This window comes from Oxyura jamaicensis, chromosome 1, assembly GCF_011077185.1.
Source record: "Oxyura jamaicensis isolate SHBP4307 breed ruddy duck chromosome 1, BPBGC_Ojam_1.0, whole genome shotgun sequence".
Lineage (NCBI taxonomy): Eukaryota > Metazoa > Chordata > Aves > Anseriformes > Anatidae > Oxyura > Oxyura jamaicensis.
In genome coordinates this window covers 10,729,338-10,747,782 of record NC_048893.1, presented here as the reverse complement: position 1 = coordinate 10,747,782, position 18,445 = coordinate 10,729,338, and the positions used below count along the sequence as shown (strand labels likewise).

Here is an 18,445-nt window from a genome sequence, read left to right as displayed (position 1 = left end):
GAAAAAGAATTGAATCTGTCTGGCCCTTGGAAAAGCATTTATCAATACTTGATCTGCCTGTTCTGGTGGAATGGGATACAAGCAGTTTCTGTGACAATAAAAAGCTACTTGGGGACAATTTTTCTGCAAGGGGAGAAGTCAGTCTTGTCAGAAAATAGTTCACTTGCACACACACAAGCTAGATCATAAATGAATGCTCAAGAATCATAACGTCTGACTTATGGATAACACAGAATTCAAAAGTTCTGTACTTGCATCTGTAGCATTGTAAGAGAAAACAGTTCCCTTAGGTGTTTTCATAACCATTTTTTGAAAAGGCAAATCTATAAACTCCATTTCAAAGATTTTTTTTTTTTTTTTTTTTTTTTATACTGATTTCAGCACTAATCTGCAAGATTCAAAGGAATCCTGCTAAACTTGTAAGAAAAATAAAGAGAAGCTGTGTTATGCAGGCTGGCATACTGGTGGACATTTTTCTACCTGCACCTGAGGTATCTGTGTATCCTTATGTCAACATGGTGATTTAAATGAAATAGTAAGACTTATTGAGAGGAGAGATGTATTTACTCGGATCACCTAGAGCACATTGCACAGGATGGCGTCCAGGCAGGTTTTGAATATCTCCAGAGAAGGAGAGTCCACAACCTCTCTGGGCAACCTGTTCCAGTGCTCGGTCACCCTCACTGCACAGAACAGCCCTTTCATATTCAGCCAGAACTTCTTGTATAGCAAACCATGAGAAGATGTGATGTACTTGAATAGAAGGACAGTATGGTTACCCCATGAAGAACATGAGCTTTGTTTGACTACTTTGAGTGTCTTACAGCAGTGTCCAAAACAGGATATGTGGAGAAGATAGGTTTTTTGCCTGTGGCTGGAAAATCTGGGATAAGGGTAAAGATAAAGCCTTAATGTAGTCCCCAGATGACTATTGTATATGTTGTTTTCACGTTTTCCCTTTGACGAACAAAGAGAGGAAGAACGTATAAGATCCTGAAATAAAACTAGATTCTGTAATTACAGAACAAAACTCGGTTTTGCTTAAGGCCTTTTTGCACACACACAAGCAACCTTTTAAATATATGTATATATTTACATCTTCTGGCAGAAGAGATGCTAGCCAGCCTGTTAAATCAGTAGTGAATTTTGCTACATTTATTAAACATTGGTCATTCTTAAGAAAGGATTGTAAAACACGCTAACATCTTGAGTGGTTAGAAGGAGCTTTCTATCAAATGGAAAATTTAGTTCTCTAACACTCCTTGGAAAACAAAACAAACAAACAAACAAATCCAACCTGTAAATAAATGGAGGATGCTAAAGCTGTGAGTTGTTTTACCAGTCATAATATCTAGAATATATTTTTATTTGAGGAAACAGTTCAGGCAGGAAGCTTTAATTTAGTCTCAACTGGCTTGATGAGTTACCAAATATTTAGTTTCCTGCTTTTTATTTCCCGAACTTCTACAATTCTGAGTGTTATAAGGTAGGTTTATACTTCTAATTCAAGGCATAGACGAGAAATACTCAGCTTGGATTTAAACAAGTTAGCTCACACATTGGAAATGAGATAGAAGCACAGAGCTCCAGAAACTTTTTTTTTTTTTTTTTTTTTTTTTTTGTTTTTTAATTGTCCCTCTTAAACATCCTTGCCTTTTCTTTTTAGGCCTTGCACCATATCTATATTTGGAGCATCACAAGACATTGTGCAAAGCTAAGTGGAAGGATTTAACTTTGATTGAAATCTTCAGTTTGGAAAGAATGAGATTTATGAATTAGAAAATTATAGCAATAGGAATAAAATAACCCTGATTTTAGTGTGAATTTGTATTTTCAGCAAAATGACTTATTTTGTTAGTAATTATCAGTCTTCTCTAGAAAATGTTATACTTCACTGAAAAAAATATATTTCTTTTTTACTGTATAATTTCCCTTTTTAGAAAAAAATGGTTATGACATAAAGTTGACATATTGTATGAAAAGTGATAATTTTCATCAACATTTTCCTGGGAAAATAATTCACATTTGTGCTCAGGTTGACAGCTCATGTATACACATGGCTTTAAAGATAACTCAGCTTTGCCACTTTCTGCTCCCTCCTTGAAGTTGTTTAGGGTTATCAGCTTTCTTAAAGTGTTTAATTCAGAGGAACATCTCTAATCTGCTCATACTTGTTGAAGCTTTCAGCAAAATACATTTCAATGGTTTACTGCATAGTGGATATCTTTTGACTGAAACTCAGAAATAAAGTTATCCACCACTGAACTGGAACAAAACAAAACAAAACAAAACAAAAAAAAACAAACCAAAAAAAAAGTGAAATATTTGATGGCTAGTACTGAATCTGTCTTGTTAGAAAATGAGCTGCCTATGTAGTAGAAAATTACTTTTATGATATAACAGTTTTTACTTAACTCTTTGAAATACATTGGTGAAGGTATAAAATATTTAGGAGAATTTAAATTAGAAATAATATTACTGATTTAGTAAAATACGTTTCTTTTTTTTTCACAGCAAGATATTAGTGCTTACAAAGTGGGATCATATATATTTTAAAGTTTTGCAGTTCCTTTTTTTTTTTTTTTTTTTTTTTTGTATTTTCCCAGGACCAACAATGATCTACAGATCTCAGTTTGAAGGAAAAAAAAGTCTTGACACTATGGTTACATAATGTGAATACTTCAGTATTTTCACTTGCAATACAGTGAAATTGAATGACGATGATATGGACAAAATTAAAATTGAACAAAGGGAGATGAGGGTGGTATTAGTTAACATTGGTTCAAAAGAGATTCAGGAGAAAACTGACATGAATTAACTGAGGGCTATTTACCATACTGATACCATCTCCATTTCTCTGGTTCCTGAGTCACAGATCACTAGATATTGGCAGGGTATTCAGTGAAAGTATTACAGTGTGTTTGCATGTGTGATATGATAATTTTTTAGAAACATCCTGCAGTAGCTACTTCAGGAGATGAGATACTAGGCTAGGTGGATGTGCTATGGCCTGTTATCTTATATGGTCTCACCACGGTACTGCAACTCCCACTGAAGCCAAAGAGGAAGCTTCAGTAAAGGGTTGGACAGGTGCATGATTTGATCAGACAGATCTGATTACCAATCCAGCTGTGTGTCTTAGTCATTTTGTATTTTTGTTTATGTGTCTGAATGAGGACTTGATTTTAATGATGTTTCTTTGCATTTTATTCAAATAACATAAATATTGCAATAAGATGTTAGATAGCTTATGCTACAAATACTATATTCAACAACTGATATGAATATTCATGTACTTACTTCATTTGCTTTACAATTGTGCTCTTTCCTGACTCTCCAGCACCTGCAGAGGGGGAATGTTCAGAAGATATGATAGATACATCAATAAGTAGCAAATATTAAAAATAACTCTCTGGAACAGAATTTGGTATTTATGAAGAGACATACAGATGTTTCAGATCCCCCTTTCACTAACTGTAAACCTCCCTACATTCAGACTTAAAAAGAATGAAATCTTGGTGAAAATATAAATTCTAAAAGAGGGAAGGGATATTCAAAAAGAAAGGAAAGTGCAGCCAACTAAGAAAAGTACAGCTTCTAATTATCAAAAAGATATTGGTCATATTTTGATTTCATCCCCATCAGCTGGGCAGATGGGTGAAAATACGTGAAAAAAATACAGCAGCTGACAGTGTGTTGTTCATTATATGATTGTAGCTGCTCATTTAATGTCTGTGTTGACTTTGTAAGCCAGACCACCTAGCATATTTAAACAAGTGGAAAAGCAGAATGTCTATGTGGTTTAGCTCATGAAGCAGAGGAAGCACGTGAGCAAATACTGGTATATTGCCTCTTCCTCTGCCCCATGGTGTTCCGCTGGAAGTGGGAAATCCACAGAGCCTTGCAGCAGATACAGCTTGGAAATGAATTTACAGTAAATCCCCATTGCTGTCAGGGAGATACAGGCATTTGGTTGTACAGGCAATTTGCAGAACTAGGTCTTAGTTTAGGTCAGATTATTCAGATTAATTTAGACTTCTTATCTCATGCAAAGTGAATAATCACAACACAAGATTTTCCATTGCAAATCAGAATGAGTTTAACCATTTTAACTTCTATCAGTGAGACTGGTGAGGAGCAGGGCTTGGCCACACCTGCCAAACATGAGCTAGAGTTTAAAAGAACCTGAAGAGAAGATTTAACTTCTGTGTGTGAATCCATGGGACAAGACTCATCGCTGCTCTGATTTTTGCAGATTATCATTTACCTTACTGGATACTTTTGGCGAAAGAGGAAACCTGAGGAATAACTATTCTAACTGATGGCCCCTCAGTGAATGGAGTAGATTACAGACTTTCAAAACAGATTTTGTAAAACTGATAACATTTAAATGACAGAGATTAATTTACTCAATTGAATCACAACAGACAGCAAACGATATGCAAAATATTTTCTGAAGCCCATAATGTGAATGGCAGAAAGTGCAAGAGGAAAAGATCAAGCCCATGCAAAATGAGCTGATGCTGCCATCTGCCACCGTTTGGACAAAATGCAAATTTGCTTTAGATCACTTTTTATCCCCTCAATTTCCTTCTGAAGTACTTGGTAAAGCCTTGCCAGGGAAGCAGCATTGCTAGACTTTTTTGTAGGGAAGAGAGCAAGCAGTTCTGGGAATTCCTACATCCACCTCATGGAAAAATGCCAGGAAGCATAATACAGAAATGAACCTCTCTTCCAGATTTGGAAGACAAGGTTAAAATAGAGTAGGAATCATAATTTATATGTTATGGGTATATTTCTCTACCTCTGCTCATCTCTAATTTATGACCCAGTAATGCCTTTATCTAAACAACAGATGACTCATAGACTTTGGCTCCACTCTGGAGTATTGTGTTAATCGTAGCAGCAGTTGTACCACAGGAAACAGGTCAGAAACAACTTACTTTGCACCTGCTTCCCTTCTTTCTTCCCCCTCCTGTTCAGCCTGCTCTTCTGGCCCGAGCCCTTATGACAGGGGACCAGGGCCACAGCTGCATTTCTACCCACAACAAAATTCATCTGCTCATGCAAATGACAGCAAAAGAACCATGGCAGCCCTTGCAAGGCTGCACAGGGAGCTGAGGGCAGCTTCACTTTAGGAGGCAGTGAAGAGGGAAATTATAATCTAGCCCAAGTTTTCTGCATAAAAGACTAGAGTAGGCCAAAGTCAGTCTTGTTCTAAAGCTTGGAAAGTTTAATTGGCTTTTAAACTATTCCCTGTCTCTGTGAAGATTTGTGTCTCTACCTGACAGGGACCTTATAAAACATGCTATAGCCTGTATTTTGCATTTCATATTCTTATGATCTAGTTTTTATTCAAATTTACCTTTGATTTCCATATCTCTATTTGTATGCCAAGTTTCCTTGAGATGGATAAAGGCATGGAAAGTAAAGGCACAGAAATCTCTGCTAGTGCCTGAAATTCTGGACCTTTTCCTGAGAGATGAAAGACATTTCACAGTGTACCAGGGTGTGCTACATCCACCTTCAACACTGTGCTGGACAAAGAGCACTCTGGCAGACAGTAAACTGCCTCTCATCTTGATTGGGGTAGTTTGAATTCGACTTCCCAACTTCCATGCCATTTCTGTTTCAGGACATATTGAGGCTTCAGAGAAGCCTTGAGAAGTGCAGTGAGGGTGGCATAGCTGCAGGCAAGGATCTGCAAAGGAGCCACACCCAGAGACATGACTTGAATCCCTCTGCTCTGGGATAGCCCAGTCTCTACAGTGCAGACTACAAAGGTGCATAGACAGAGCAGGAACAGAGAAAAAAAATGGAGGTACCTTGAAAGTCAGTGAGAACTGATTGAATTCAAAGGAGAGCAGAATGCAAGACCCCAGCTGTAACTTGACTCCACTACTTTCCTAAGCAGAATTTCACATAATCACAGCATGGCTGAGATTGAAAGAGTCATTTGGAAGCCATCTTGTCCCTGGTCAAGCAAGGCCACGCAGAACTACTTATCCAGGACCATATCCAAATGGATTTTGAAGATCTCCAAGGAGGGAGACCACACAACCTCTCTGGGCAACCTGTGCCAGTGCTCTGTCACTTAAACAGCGCTGAAGCGCTTCCTGATGTTCAGGAGGAACCTCTTGTGTTCTAGTCTGTGCCCATTGCCTCTTGTCCTGTCCCTGGGCACCACTGAAAAGAGCTTGTCTCTGTCCTCTTTGCACCCTCCCTTCAGGTATTTATCCACACTGATATGATCCCCTGAGCCTCCTCTTCTCCATGCTGAACAGTCCCAGCTCCCTCGGCCTTTCCTTAGAGGAGGGGTGTTCCAGTCCCTTCACCATCGTGGTGGCCCTATGTTGACCTCATTTCAGTATGCTCAGATCTCTTCTGTACTGGAGGGCCTAGAACTGGACGCAGTACTCCAGATGTGGCTATATCAGTGCTAAGTAGAGCAGAAGCATCACCTCCCTCAACCTGCTGCCAATACTCTGCCTAATGCAGTCCAGGATATGGTTAGCCTTTGCAGCAAGGGCTCATTACTGATTCATGTTCAATGTGGTGCCCACCAGGACCCCCAGGTCCTTTTCTGCTTTCCAGCTTGGTGACCTTCAACATGTACTTGAGCCTGGAGTTGTTCCTCGCCCAGTGCAGGATTCTGCATTTCTTCTTGAAGCTCATGAGGCTCCCATCAGACCATTTTTCCATCTGTCCAAGTCCCACTGGAATGTAGCACAACCCAGTGATATATCAGCCACTCACCTCAGTTTTTGTGTCATAAAAAAAAAAAAAAAAAAAAAAGCTGAGGGTATACTCTGTGTCATTGTCCAGATCATTAATGAAGACCTTAAGATTTGTTTGAATATTTGTGGATACAGGGGAGCGTACAAGTCCCGTTCACAATTAACATCTGTTGATTCATAAAAGCAGTTGTTTGTTTGTTTAATATATTGCATTGCTTTGTGTACCAGAAAAAACAGCTATTATCTCTTTACAGTTATTATTTATGTGATAATAAAGGTTTAACTTAGGAAATTTTCCAGAACAAAGGGTCAAAAAATATAAAATACTGCTGCCTGAATTTTTTTTTTTGAAACCTGCCACAACTGACTCTCATGTAATACTGGAAAAAAAACAAACACCCTAAGGTCAGAACAGGTTTCACACCTCGGCATGAGCCTTATTGATGGTGCTCATAGCTCTGGAAACTGTGAACTAGACTGGAAATCATATCTTTCCAGTCCTCTTACCAAACTGAACTTACTTTCTTCACAGGAGAGACAAATTAGAGGAAAAAAAATAATAAAAAAAAGCTTTATTAACTCTCTGCCGTCTTGAGAGAATAAGGTCCTTAAGTTTCTCCCCTACTCCTCCAGAAACAAACAAGCAAACAAAAAAAAAAAAAAAAACAAAAAACAAAAAACAAGCACTGCCTTTCAGTCAGAAGGGTTATTCCTCTGTCTTTGCTTTCAGTGAAGGTGTTAATAGCAATAATTTAAGCCTTGCCTCATAACTATGGCAATTGAACTGGATTTGACTCATTTAATGGATTTTTTTTCTCAATGTTCAGATTCACTATCAGGTACCCCTTATAGACAGTGGAGAAAAATATTTTCTTCTAAAACTAAACAACAACAACAACAACAACAACAACAAACCATATTGGTTCAATTTTGGTCACCCTGAAGTAAATGTTTACATTAAATTAGATATTCTAAAAATGAGTATTTCTCAGTGAGACAGGGGTGACCAGCTCTGATGCGGGTGAATTGTAACTTGCCACTGGAAACTGCATACAATGAGGTCATCAATTAATAAAGTTCAAATGATTATCTAAACTGAAGTTCTTATTTCTATGAAATGTCACTGTTCCTACAGTACTGTGATCATCAGCTGTTCTGGCAGTGTTTCAAATGTGCATTGTACTTTACCTTTAGGCTGGCCTCCTACAAAGTACATACAAGATGTGGCTGTATTTATCTCCTGATACAAAAGAAATAAAACTTTCACCTTGGAGTTTGTTCAAGACTCATAAAAAGATATGATTTTGGAAGTATAAATATTCAAGGACTAGATTTCTGGACAAGGATGACCTTGACAGCACAGGAGCACCTAGCACAAAGGTCTAACTTTCCAGGCTCTGGGGAAACTTCAGAAGAAAATCAGGAAGGGGCATTGTTTTCTTCCTCTCCTTGTGCATGTTCTATAAGCTACAAATTATCAGCTCTGTACCAAGAAAGTCTTTGCCTAGGTCATGGAACTTAATGTAAAGAAATGCGGTAATGTGGTGTCTTTAGTTTCTGCATATAATTTAATTTTTGTAAAGTGACCTGTTGGAGGACACAGAGAAAACAGACTAGATATTTAATACTCTTCTCAGGAAATGGTCAGAATGCTTTTTGTTTGTTTGTTTGTTTGTTTGTTTGTTTTCCTTCTTCGCATTTTAAAGATAAGAGCAATAGTGTTGACACTGAAAAACATATGAAATATATGTGCAATCTTTTTCTAAATATATATATATATTCACCAATCTGCCTACTTCAAAATAAACAATGGTGATACCTGGACCATAACACAGATGCAATGTGTGGTCAAAATGAACATAAATCTAGGGCTAGGTTAAGAATAGTCTTATCAGTTTGAATGGTGGTGCCCTTGAATTATGAAGTGCAAGAACTGAATCTTTTTCTGAGATCACCTTGGAGGTATGGAAAGATCAGAATAATCTAAAATCTGAAATAAAATAAAATAATCCAGCCTTGAACCCAGATCTGGATAGTGGATTTATTTTGTCCTACATGGCCATTTCACTGTTTGACCATAGAAAGCTCTATATGATGCCCCATATACACATTGCTTCAGCAGCTGTGATTCCAAATGTTGAACAGACACTTTCACTCTAGCTGTGTACTAAGTTCAAAACAGACTTAAGTTTTATTCACCTCTCTCTCTCTTTTTTTTTTTTTTTTAAAGAAAAAGTAAATTATTATTTTTTTCCCTGTAATGTTTTTTGTTTGGTTCCTTGTGATCCTATATCATAAGTACCCTAGGAGAAAAGCCTTCCAAAATACCACCCACTGACATAGCATGAATAAAAGTAGATAAAATAGAAATATATGCTATAGAGAAGAGTTCATCAAGTTTTGGTGATTGTCTTTCATGAAAAGAGAGTTTGAATAGTTGATGAGGCTGAAATATGCTAAAGTTAAACTAAATATTTTTCATGTAGTTTGCAATTCATCTCAAAATATTTTACTAAAAGTATCTTAAGACAGAGATATGAATAGTGTCAGAAAAAGGCTTATTTTATCTATTGGGAAACATTCTAAGTTAATGCTCTAAATACTAAATACATACATATTTTCTGGGAGGAGTAATTGTGTCCTGGTATAAGACTACCTGCAGTATGAGAGCTAGGACATGAAGGTTTGAAGCTAAAAGTATATAATCAAACTGCTTATCTTTTAAATTTCTTTTTATCCTCTAAATTCCTCTTAAAGGATTTCTTACATCTTCCTCATGGATCAGTTTTGGTCAGAGACAGGATTCTGTAAAGACGGACTCTGGTTCTAACTCAATCTGCCAATTTATTTTCTTAAGAATACACAGAAATTATTGAAACTTTATGAAAGTTTAAATGAAAATATTATTCTGTTTTTCACCAAATTAAGGTTGTCTCAGCAGGAGCAATAATTTCTATTAATGTAGCACAGAAAATCATCACATTCTCTACTGATTTCTAAAACTTTGTCAATTGCAATCTGAATACTGATGGTACTTAAACTGTGTCAAACTTATTTTGCTGTAATCATTTGAGAAACCCACATGTTGACCTTTTCCCTGTATTTACTATTTATAATGGACAGATTCTCAGAAAGCATAAATGGACATTTTGCATAAGATACAAAATAGAATTCATCTGATTTACTTTATGTGAGGGATCTAGCTCAGGCTGAATAAATCTCAGTTTAACAACATTTGTAAACCTTGTGGTTACAATGAAAAAAAAAATAGAAAAAAAATGAATGATAAGAGGCTATTTTTCTATTCGTTTGGTGCAACCAATGTAAGCTGTCATAGTATTATAGTAGAAGAATGGTATTAAAATACTAGCAGTGTTATTGTGCCCTTGGGTATTTCTAGCTGGCCAAGCAGTAACATGGGGAAAAAAATAAAAAAATAAAGCTGCATCAAGAAAAATATAATCTTTCATTTGCTATTACACACACTATCTGTGAATTAATTGTTCATAATGTGGATTAGAAGTAGTAGTCTGTGAGAATATTCATCTCTACTCATTTCACTACATTCTGTTCTTCTATTTATAGTACCATTTTTATACATAAAGACTATGAAAAAAATGCATATAGAATCATAAAAAAATATGTTCTACCTTCTGCATATATAAACATCAGAACAGTTATTCTAACAGTAGGTTCTCATTTCTCAAATCTTTCAATGCTCAAGGATTGATTAAATTTAAAATTGAATCCATTTAGTTACATAGCCATTTTCAGCTAATTCCACGTGTCTTAATGGCTTGCTTCATATGTGTCCACAACCAGAAAACACTTTATATATGTGCTGCAGGACTGTTTTCTTCCAGTAAAGTAATAAAGGCAGGGAAATCCACTGTTCTGAAATGTAATCATAGAGCAAAATAACACCTCATTGGAAAAATATTATCAACAATTTTTATTCTATTTACCCAACAGTAGTAGTTTGACTGTCCTGGCTTCCCTCTCTGCATCTTCCTGGAGCTTCTTTTCCAGCTCTCTGGATCTCCTGGCTGACTCCTTGCTCTCAGAACTGGCTCCACTGCCCATGTTGAGGTTGTCACAATCCTCTCTTTGTGCCAACTGATTTACTTCTATGTAGACTATTTGCTTTAAGTCAGGACAACAGCCTGTGTTTTGAGGAAATCTAAGAATCCTGAACACCTCTGTGTTCAGCCTTCAAATCAAATAGTCCCTTTTCACATGTCATATGATCTGGAGTTGCTACAGTCAAGGATTTACATAGCGACATGAAGTGTACTGTTATGATGTCAAAGAACTAAAATGATCTATTCAAAGGCAAAATCAAGGTCTAGATAATTCTTTATCCATGGCCAGACAGTGTCCAGCCTCACACATTTCAAAAAAGTATGAAGAATGTCTTGAAACAATAAAGATGGGAATAATTCAGCTAAAGGAAAAAAATATATATATATGTGTGAATAAGTGCTTATGTTTTGAAGCCAAAAAAAGGTTTATATGTCTTTGAAGCATTTGAATAATTTATTTTCAACTTTCTCAGTGGTAATAACCCTAAATATCAGTATTCTTTATTTAAAACTAACCTAATCTGGATTTGTATTGACATTTTATTTTGAATTATTAATTATCTTGCAGAATGTTTGATACATTTTCATATTATGGCAAGTTCATTTGTTTTCTTGTAATGACAATTATTACTTCACTGCAGTTTGTAACACCTTTGTTATACTTTTGCGTGGTCATTCCTTAATAACTGCCATAGTCCTTTTCCATTTCGTTATGATTTTATTATCAGTTTTGGCTGAAAGTACCACACTTTCTTTGTGTAAGACAGGAAAGAGGTCAGATTCTCCTTACTGATGTAATTATTTTGTCTTAGTTTCTTCACAATGCAATAGCAATATAGAAATATTTTTATGTAATGATGGGCACATTACTTGGTATGTGCTGCCAGAAGTATACTGAGAAAATATATTCTTTTGTAATCCACACCTGGTTGCAGTGGGTAAGGGTAGGATTACCATCAGGACTAAAAGGTTGAAAATGAGCGTTTGCAATACTATAAATAATTGTAACATTATACTTACTCACTTTGCACAGTATTTCAATTACATTAAATATAGAAACTTGTATAAAGTTGTATTACAATTTTACAATTATTGACTAGCAATAGTCAATAGTGCTCTGACTTTACAATGTGTAAGCTTTAGAAGGTTTAGCCCAGAAATAATGTTTAAGAGAGGTATAAGCTTACAAGGTCAATTTGAGTGATGTTAGATCAGAAGAAAAATGAGGAAGAGGACCTGAAGCAAAGTATTTCACTCATCCTTCCTATACAATAGAAACTTTCCCACAGCAGGACCCCAGATTTAACAAGAAGGCAACCAGCACTCGGTCACAAAGGTGGGAGGGAGAGGAATAAAGATGAGTAGCATTCTTAATGAGTTGTGCTCCATATGAGCAGGAGAGTGCTGTCTTCTGAGAAAAGACAGGCCCTTTGCTGTCCCAGTCCCATTTACTAGTGTCGTCTCGTAAAAAGACCACCTACTGCAGCAAAGATCTGAAGATGTGCTTGTTTGTCTTATTCTTATCAGTCAGTGGAGCAAGAAGCCCTATTTTCAGTCTCCTTGCATTGCTTTGACAGAAATGAATAACCAGTACTTATCAATAGCTGATTTTTTTTTTTTTAAATATACATCTGCAAAGGAAGAAAATGCTCTATTTTGTTAAGCTTATATTCCTACTTTTTTTTTTTTTTTTTTTTTTTTACTCGTTAATATAGACCATAATAAGATCTTTAGGCAGCCGTACTAACAACATTAAAACATTAAAATAAACAGCCCCAGAAAGTGTTCTATCTACACCAGATATCTGTTTACCAGAACCATAGGCAAGTACCATGCTCTTACGGATTTCAGTGGATGTGAAAAGTAATTATGTTTGAGCATTTCTGAACATTGCCAGAATTAAGAAATTAAATGCTACAGTCACAAAGCATGGAGAAGAATATCACCTCCAGATTAACAGCCCAATTCCCTACTCAGTTGTTCGAGGCATATACTGTTATATCTCTACTCATTTTGCATTAAATTTTTACAGTATCAAATTGGAATAGTACAATGGCAAACTAGCTCCTATTCATCTGCAGTGGAAAAAAAATGAATGTAAATAAATAATGGAGAAAGCTTTATATCATTTCCCCTTGGAAAGCAACGGAAAAACAAGTGTTATTCCTATAGCATAAATTTCCTACCATCCTTTGCTGTTATGCCTGCATACAGGAATTAACTTTATAAAATTAGGTGATGCAAACATGCTGCAAAGAGAATGTCAATAGAAATAAAGATAAAAACAGTTACTTCATAAACATGCATTAACAATTGCTTCAAAACTGCATAAAACATGCAATAACAATTTCTTCATAAACATGCAATAGCATGCAATTAACATCTTACCCATCTGATTTGCTTGGTTCTACCTTCCAACTCTTAACTAGTTTACTGAAAAACACAAAAGTCTGTACCTGTTTCTCAGGGAAATTAAAACAGATTTAGGAGAATGAAGAGGATTCTGATCTGCTTTGGATATCATAATTGTCATCATTACTATCACTACCTATATTTTGATTGAGGAACTTTCTACTCGTGATCAAGACAGAAGCAATAGACACTGACTTACAGAGTTCAGTTGAATCTAAAATATTTTGCAATAACTTTTCTTCACCTCTTCTAGTTGCAATAACAAAAATATTGCTTCCCTGTCTTTCTTCTATTGTGTAAACCAGGTATGGTTGAAATGGAACTCACTGAAAAAGAGTAAGTCTGGAAAGTGTTCATTTGAAATACAATCACACTTTGTAAAGATTATGTTACTGGTGTTATTTCTAGTGATGCACTCTAGGTGGTGCTGATATATAAAGTGTACATTACAAGCATTTTGTAGCTACTATGAGAAATTTTGAGACACTTTCTGAATGGATTTTTCAGATGATCTGTTCATGGATTTGGAATTCTGGATTTCAATTACAAATTTTGATTTTGCAACTTATATTAAAGGTGTACTGGTTTGGGATTTTTGTTTGGCATTTATATAGATTGTACTCTTTAAAGACTCTTTCAATGAACTTAGGTGTTATATTTTGTACAACAAAACAACAAAAACAACAAAACAACAACAACAAAAAAAAACACAACCTATAATCTTCCTATCTTCCTTCCAGTCAAAGAAAGAGGAATAGCTTAGAAAATTTGATTTTTTTTTCTTTCTTTCCTTTATATTATGTCTATGTCTTTGCATTCAGAAACTGACCAGCTAAGGAATCTAAAGGTACACAAGTCCATGGGACCTGATGAGACACATCTGCCATCCTGAGGGACCTAGCGGATGTTGTTGCTAAGCCACTGTCCATCATATTTGAGAAGTTGTGATAGTCTGGTGAAGTTCCCACTGGCTGTAAGAGGGGAAACAGAACGCCATTTTCAAGAAGGGAAAAAAGGAAGACCAGGGAACTACAGGCCAGTCAGTCTCACCTCTGCACCTAGCAAGATCACAGAGCAGACCCTCCTGGAAACTATGTGAAAGCACATGAAAAATAGGGGGGCAACTGGTGACAGCCAGCATAGCTTCACTAAGGGTAGATTGTGCTTGACAAATCTGGTGGCCTTCTACAATGGGATTGCAGTATTGGTGGACAGGGAAAGAGCAACTGATGTTATCTACCTGGACTTGTGTAAATTGACACTGCCCCCCATGATATCCTTGTCTCTAAATTGGAGAGACATGGTTCTGATGGATGAACCACTCCATCACAGGTAAGGAATTGCCTGCATGGTCACACTCAAAAAGTCAATGGCTCAATGGCCAGGTGATCAGTAACTAGTGGTGCTCCTCAGGGATCAGTATTGGGACTAACACTGCTTAACATCTTTGTTGGTGACATGGGCAATGGAACCAAGTGCATCCTCATCAGTTTTGCCAATGACACCAAGATGTGTGGTGTGGTCAACACACTGGAGAGAAGGGATGCCATCCAGAGGCAGGCCTGAGAGGGGGGCCTGTGCAGACCTCATGAAGTTCAACAAGGCCAAGTGCCAAGTCCTGCATCTGGGTTGGGGCAATCCCAAGCAGAAACACAGGCTGGGCAGAAAATGGTTTGAGAGCAGGGAAGGACCTAAGGCTGTTGGTTGATGAAAAGCTTGGCATGAGCCAGAAATGTGCACTTGCAGCCCAGAAAGCCAACTGTATATTTGGCTGCATCAAAAGCAGCATGGCCAGGCAATTTTCCCCCTCTGCTCTGCTCTTGTGAGACCCCACCTGGAGTACTGTGTTCAGCTCTTCCTGCTCCCCCCGCCCCCCCCCAGCATTAGAAGGACATGGATGTATTAAAAGAATACAGAGGGCCATGAAGATGATCAGAGGGCTGGAGCACCTCTCCTATGAAGACAGGCTGAGGGAATTGGGGCCTGGAGAAGAGAAGGCTCCACAGAGACCTTAGAGTACCTAAGAAGGGCCTACAGAAAAGCTGTGAAGGGACTATTTTTCAGGGAATGATGACAGGACAAGAGGGGGGATTTAGATTACAAATAAGGAAGAAATTCTTTACTCTGAGGGTGTTGATTCACTGGAACAGGTTGCCTAGAGAAGCCCCATCCCTGGAAGTCTTCATGGGGCTTTGAGCAACCTGGTCTGGTGGGAGGTGCCCCTGCCCATGGCAGGGGGTTGGAACTAGGTGATCTTTAAGGTCCCTTCCAACCCAAACCATTCTATGATCCTATGATTTTAAGTCTGTTCATATTTTTGACATTTCACTATAACTAATGTTTTCCCTTTCACCTGATAACATTTGGAGGAGTGACAGTGATGGAAAAGGAGGAAGTTTTACTAAGAATAGAATTCTCTAAATATAGAAACTTTCAATACATTTCCTCCAGTATACTGTTAAATAAAGGAAGCCTGAAAAATCTTCAATACAATGCCTGTTGCAATTACAGGAAGCCTTTCAGCTCTTTCAGTTGTTCTATTACTCTATTGCACATTGACCTTTTCAGTGGGGAAGAAAGTTTCCCTTACACCCAAAATGCTGGCAAGTCCATCTGGACTTTCATAACTACTCTTGTGCTGTACTTCATGAGAACCCCTGCTGAATGATAGATATTACAGATATAACAAAGGAAGTACAGAGTCTCCTTATATGCTCCCAGTCAGCACTGCTCTTAGTTTAGACCCATGGCAAGATGCATTAACATGACACAAAGCTAGATGTTTTGAAAACTGTTTTGAAATCTGTTAAGAATCAAAGTTTATTACCTTTGGCACTTAGCCACAGTCATGTAGCTTAAGTGTTTATGGATCTGAGGTACTTTCTCCACATAGGACTATGTTTCACTATGTGATGTTTACAGTTTGGATTGTCATCTTCATGTGCAGTGTAGACATATCCATATTGCTTGACTGTGACCAGACATCCCAGGGTATCTTTTCATCTCATAAACTTGCAAGAACAGGAATGTAAGACAGATCTGGAAGCAGTTATTAGGGTTAACTTCAAAACTGGCAATCCAGCCTAGCAGTAACAGGTAAGGGGGGAGAACCTTTGGGTAGTAGATTGGCTATGAAAGTCTTCTCAAGCTATCTCCCCTAGCCACTCTAATACCCTTCCAAGAGACTGTGACTTAGTCGTAAAAGCAAAACTGTTGAAGTTCAACTGTGATATGAAGCCCACATAAAACATCCAAATAAGCGCCTATGTCCTCTTAGGAATCATCTTCATACACCTCAAGACAAGTAGAAAATATATCAATTTCAAAACCAACTATACTATGGCACTGAAATATCTGACATAGAACAAGAAAATGTATCATTTAACTGGTGGCACCAGTCAGTTTCATAATCCTGTGTTTATGGAAATAGCATTATGAGACAGAATTACTTCTGTTATTCATCATTCTGTCTCCATGATAGAAGCAGACCTTTCAGAGTCTCTGGCATCAGGTTTTCTGATTTTCCCTAAAGCACTGTTGCCATTGATCCTGCCAGTGCACATACATGATGTATTTAATCGAGTTGATTTAAGTGCAGTCAGAGCTCGGACTTACTCAGTTTCCAACTGGGGAATCCAGAAATGCTTCTTTGGGTACGCTGTTATTATTACACACCCATACTCAATTTGCTGTCCAGCATCCAGGTCTTTTTTGCAAAGCCACTTTCAGCTTGGATTGCTGCATTCTGGTCCAGGTGCAGGAATTGTCATTTTCCCTTGAACTTCATGAGGTTCACACTGGTCCATTCCTCTAGCTCATTGATGTCTGTCCAAAAGGCAGCCTTACCCCGTAACATACCAATCGCTAATAAACACTGTTCAGTTAATGTTAAGTAAGTTAACCCAGAGCAGTATGCAGGAACACTTGAAATTCAGTGTTTGGACAACAGAACTATTTCCTACTGGAAAAAGTTAACAGGTTGCTTGAGTCTTTTCAAACATATTTTTCAGAAATACCTCTTAACACAACTGTTTTAGGAGCACCACATATGTAACAGGACATAACTGAACATAGTGTTCTAGGTATTGTCCTGGATGTTTTTGTGATGAGCTATCATCTGTATTTTCCATGCTATTAAAACAGCTGTAGTAAAGCAAGGTTAATTAATATCCTGATAACTGGTAAGAAATCATGGATCTGCTTAATCTCACTTGAGACTATTATATATCTATTTCTTGAAGCTTCTTTTTTTTTTCTTTTTTTTTTTTTTTTTTTACTACCTCCACATTTTTTAAAGTCAATATTTTGCAGATTTAATATCCACGTTTACTGCAGATACTTGGGAAAAGATATGATTGAAAGATCTTCAGCTCTGTGGATTCCCTTATAAGTGATATTAGTCTTAAACTACAAGTTCCTGAAACTTTCTAACTGGAAAACAAACAAACAAACAAAATAACAAAGAAAAAAATGCAAGTTTTTCATGATGAATAAAATATTGTTTCTGTGAAAAACATTTAAATGCAAAGAATACATTAATAGGTTAAGTTCCCAATTGAAAATTTTGTATTTTTTCCTTCAAAATATATTAAATAAAATACAGACCTTGTGTCCTTTTCTTTTTATTTGTTCTTCTCCTTCCTAATTTTTGTGTTTCCTTTTTTCTGCACTGAAATATATGCAAGATATAAATAAGTGAATGAAAACTATAATTTATTCTTTTTATTTTTTATTTTTTATTTTTTTTTCTGATTTGTTATCGCCTCTCTCTAGGAAGCATTATCAAATGGAAGGAAAAAAATAAAAAAAAAATAATAAAAAAAATTAGTCCCTTAGTTCTCTAACAGGATCACAGAAATGATACTGTATCACTTCCAAAGTCATTTTGTTACATAAAAAAGTAATGATATAGTCATTCATTTTTATTGATTACAGAGGAGAATATGAAAACGGAGTAAAAGAGAAAGAAAGAATATTAAAAATGTAAAAAAGAAAAAAAAACTGTTACAATTTTAATGCTGTCAGTTTTTTTTTTAATATATTGACATATTCAATAATTCTTCTACATTTTTCTGAAAATCTCAGGCTCACTGTGAGATACATGAAGTGTATTGAAGCTAGTTCAGTTTCTCTAAACTGAAAACTGAACTTCAGTACACTCATTATCCTCAGTTCTATATTTGCCACACATACTGATGCAATTGAATATGTGAC

General features: G+C 36.6%; 1 protein-coding gene across 2 annotated transcripts in view; it reads right to left on the bottom strand.

The window, feature by feature from the left end:
• GNAT3 (G protein subunit alpha transducin 3) overlaps positions 1–17,468 on the bottom strand; it is a 35,932-nt gene extending 18,464 nt beyond the window's left edge. Inside the window, exons 1-2 of one of the 2 annotated variants that reach the window (XM_035315544.1) lie at positions 17,007–17,468; positions 3,301–3,343 (exon numbers count right to left, since the gene is read on the bottom strand). In XM_035315544.1, the coding sequence (XP_035171435.1) occupies positions 3,301–3,343; positions 17,007–17,037 (74 nt within the window). In that variant the 5' untranslated portion in view covers positions 17,038–17,468. Of the gene's footprint in view, positions 1–3,300; positions 3,344–10,702; positions 11,050–17,006 lie in introns of those variants that run through there. The other variant, XM_035315543.1, reaches the window with a different exon arrangement.
• Between the last annotated feature and the right edge of the window lie 977 nt (positions 17,469–18,445).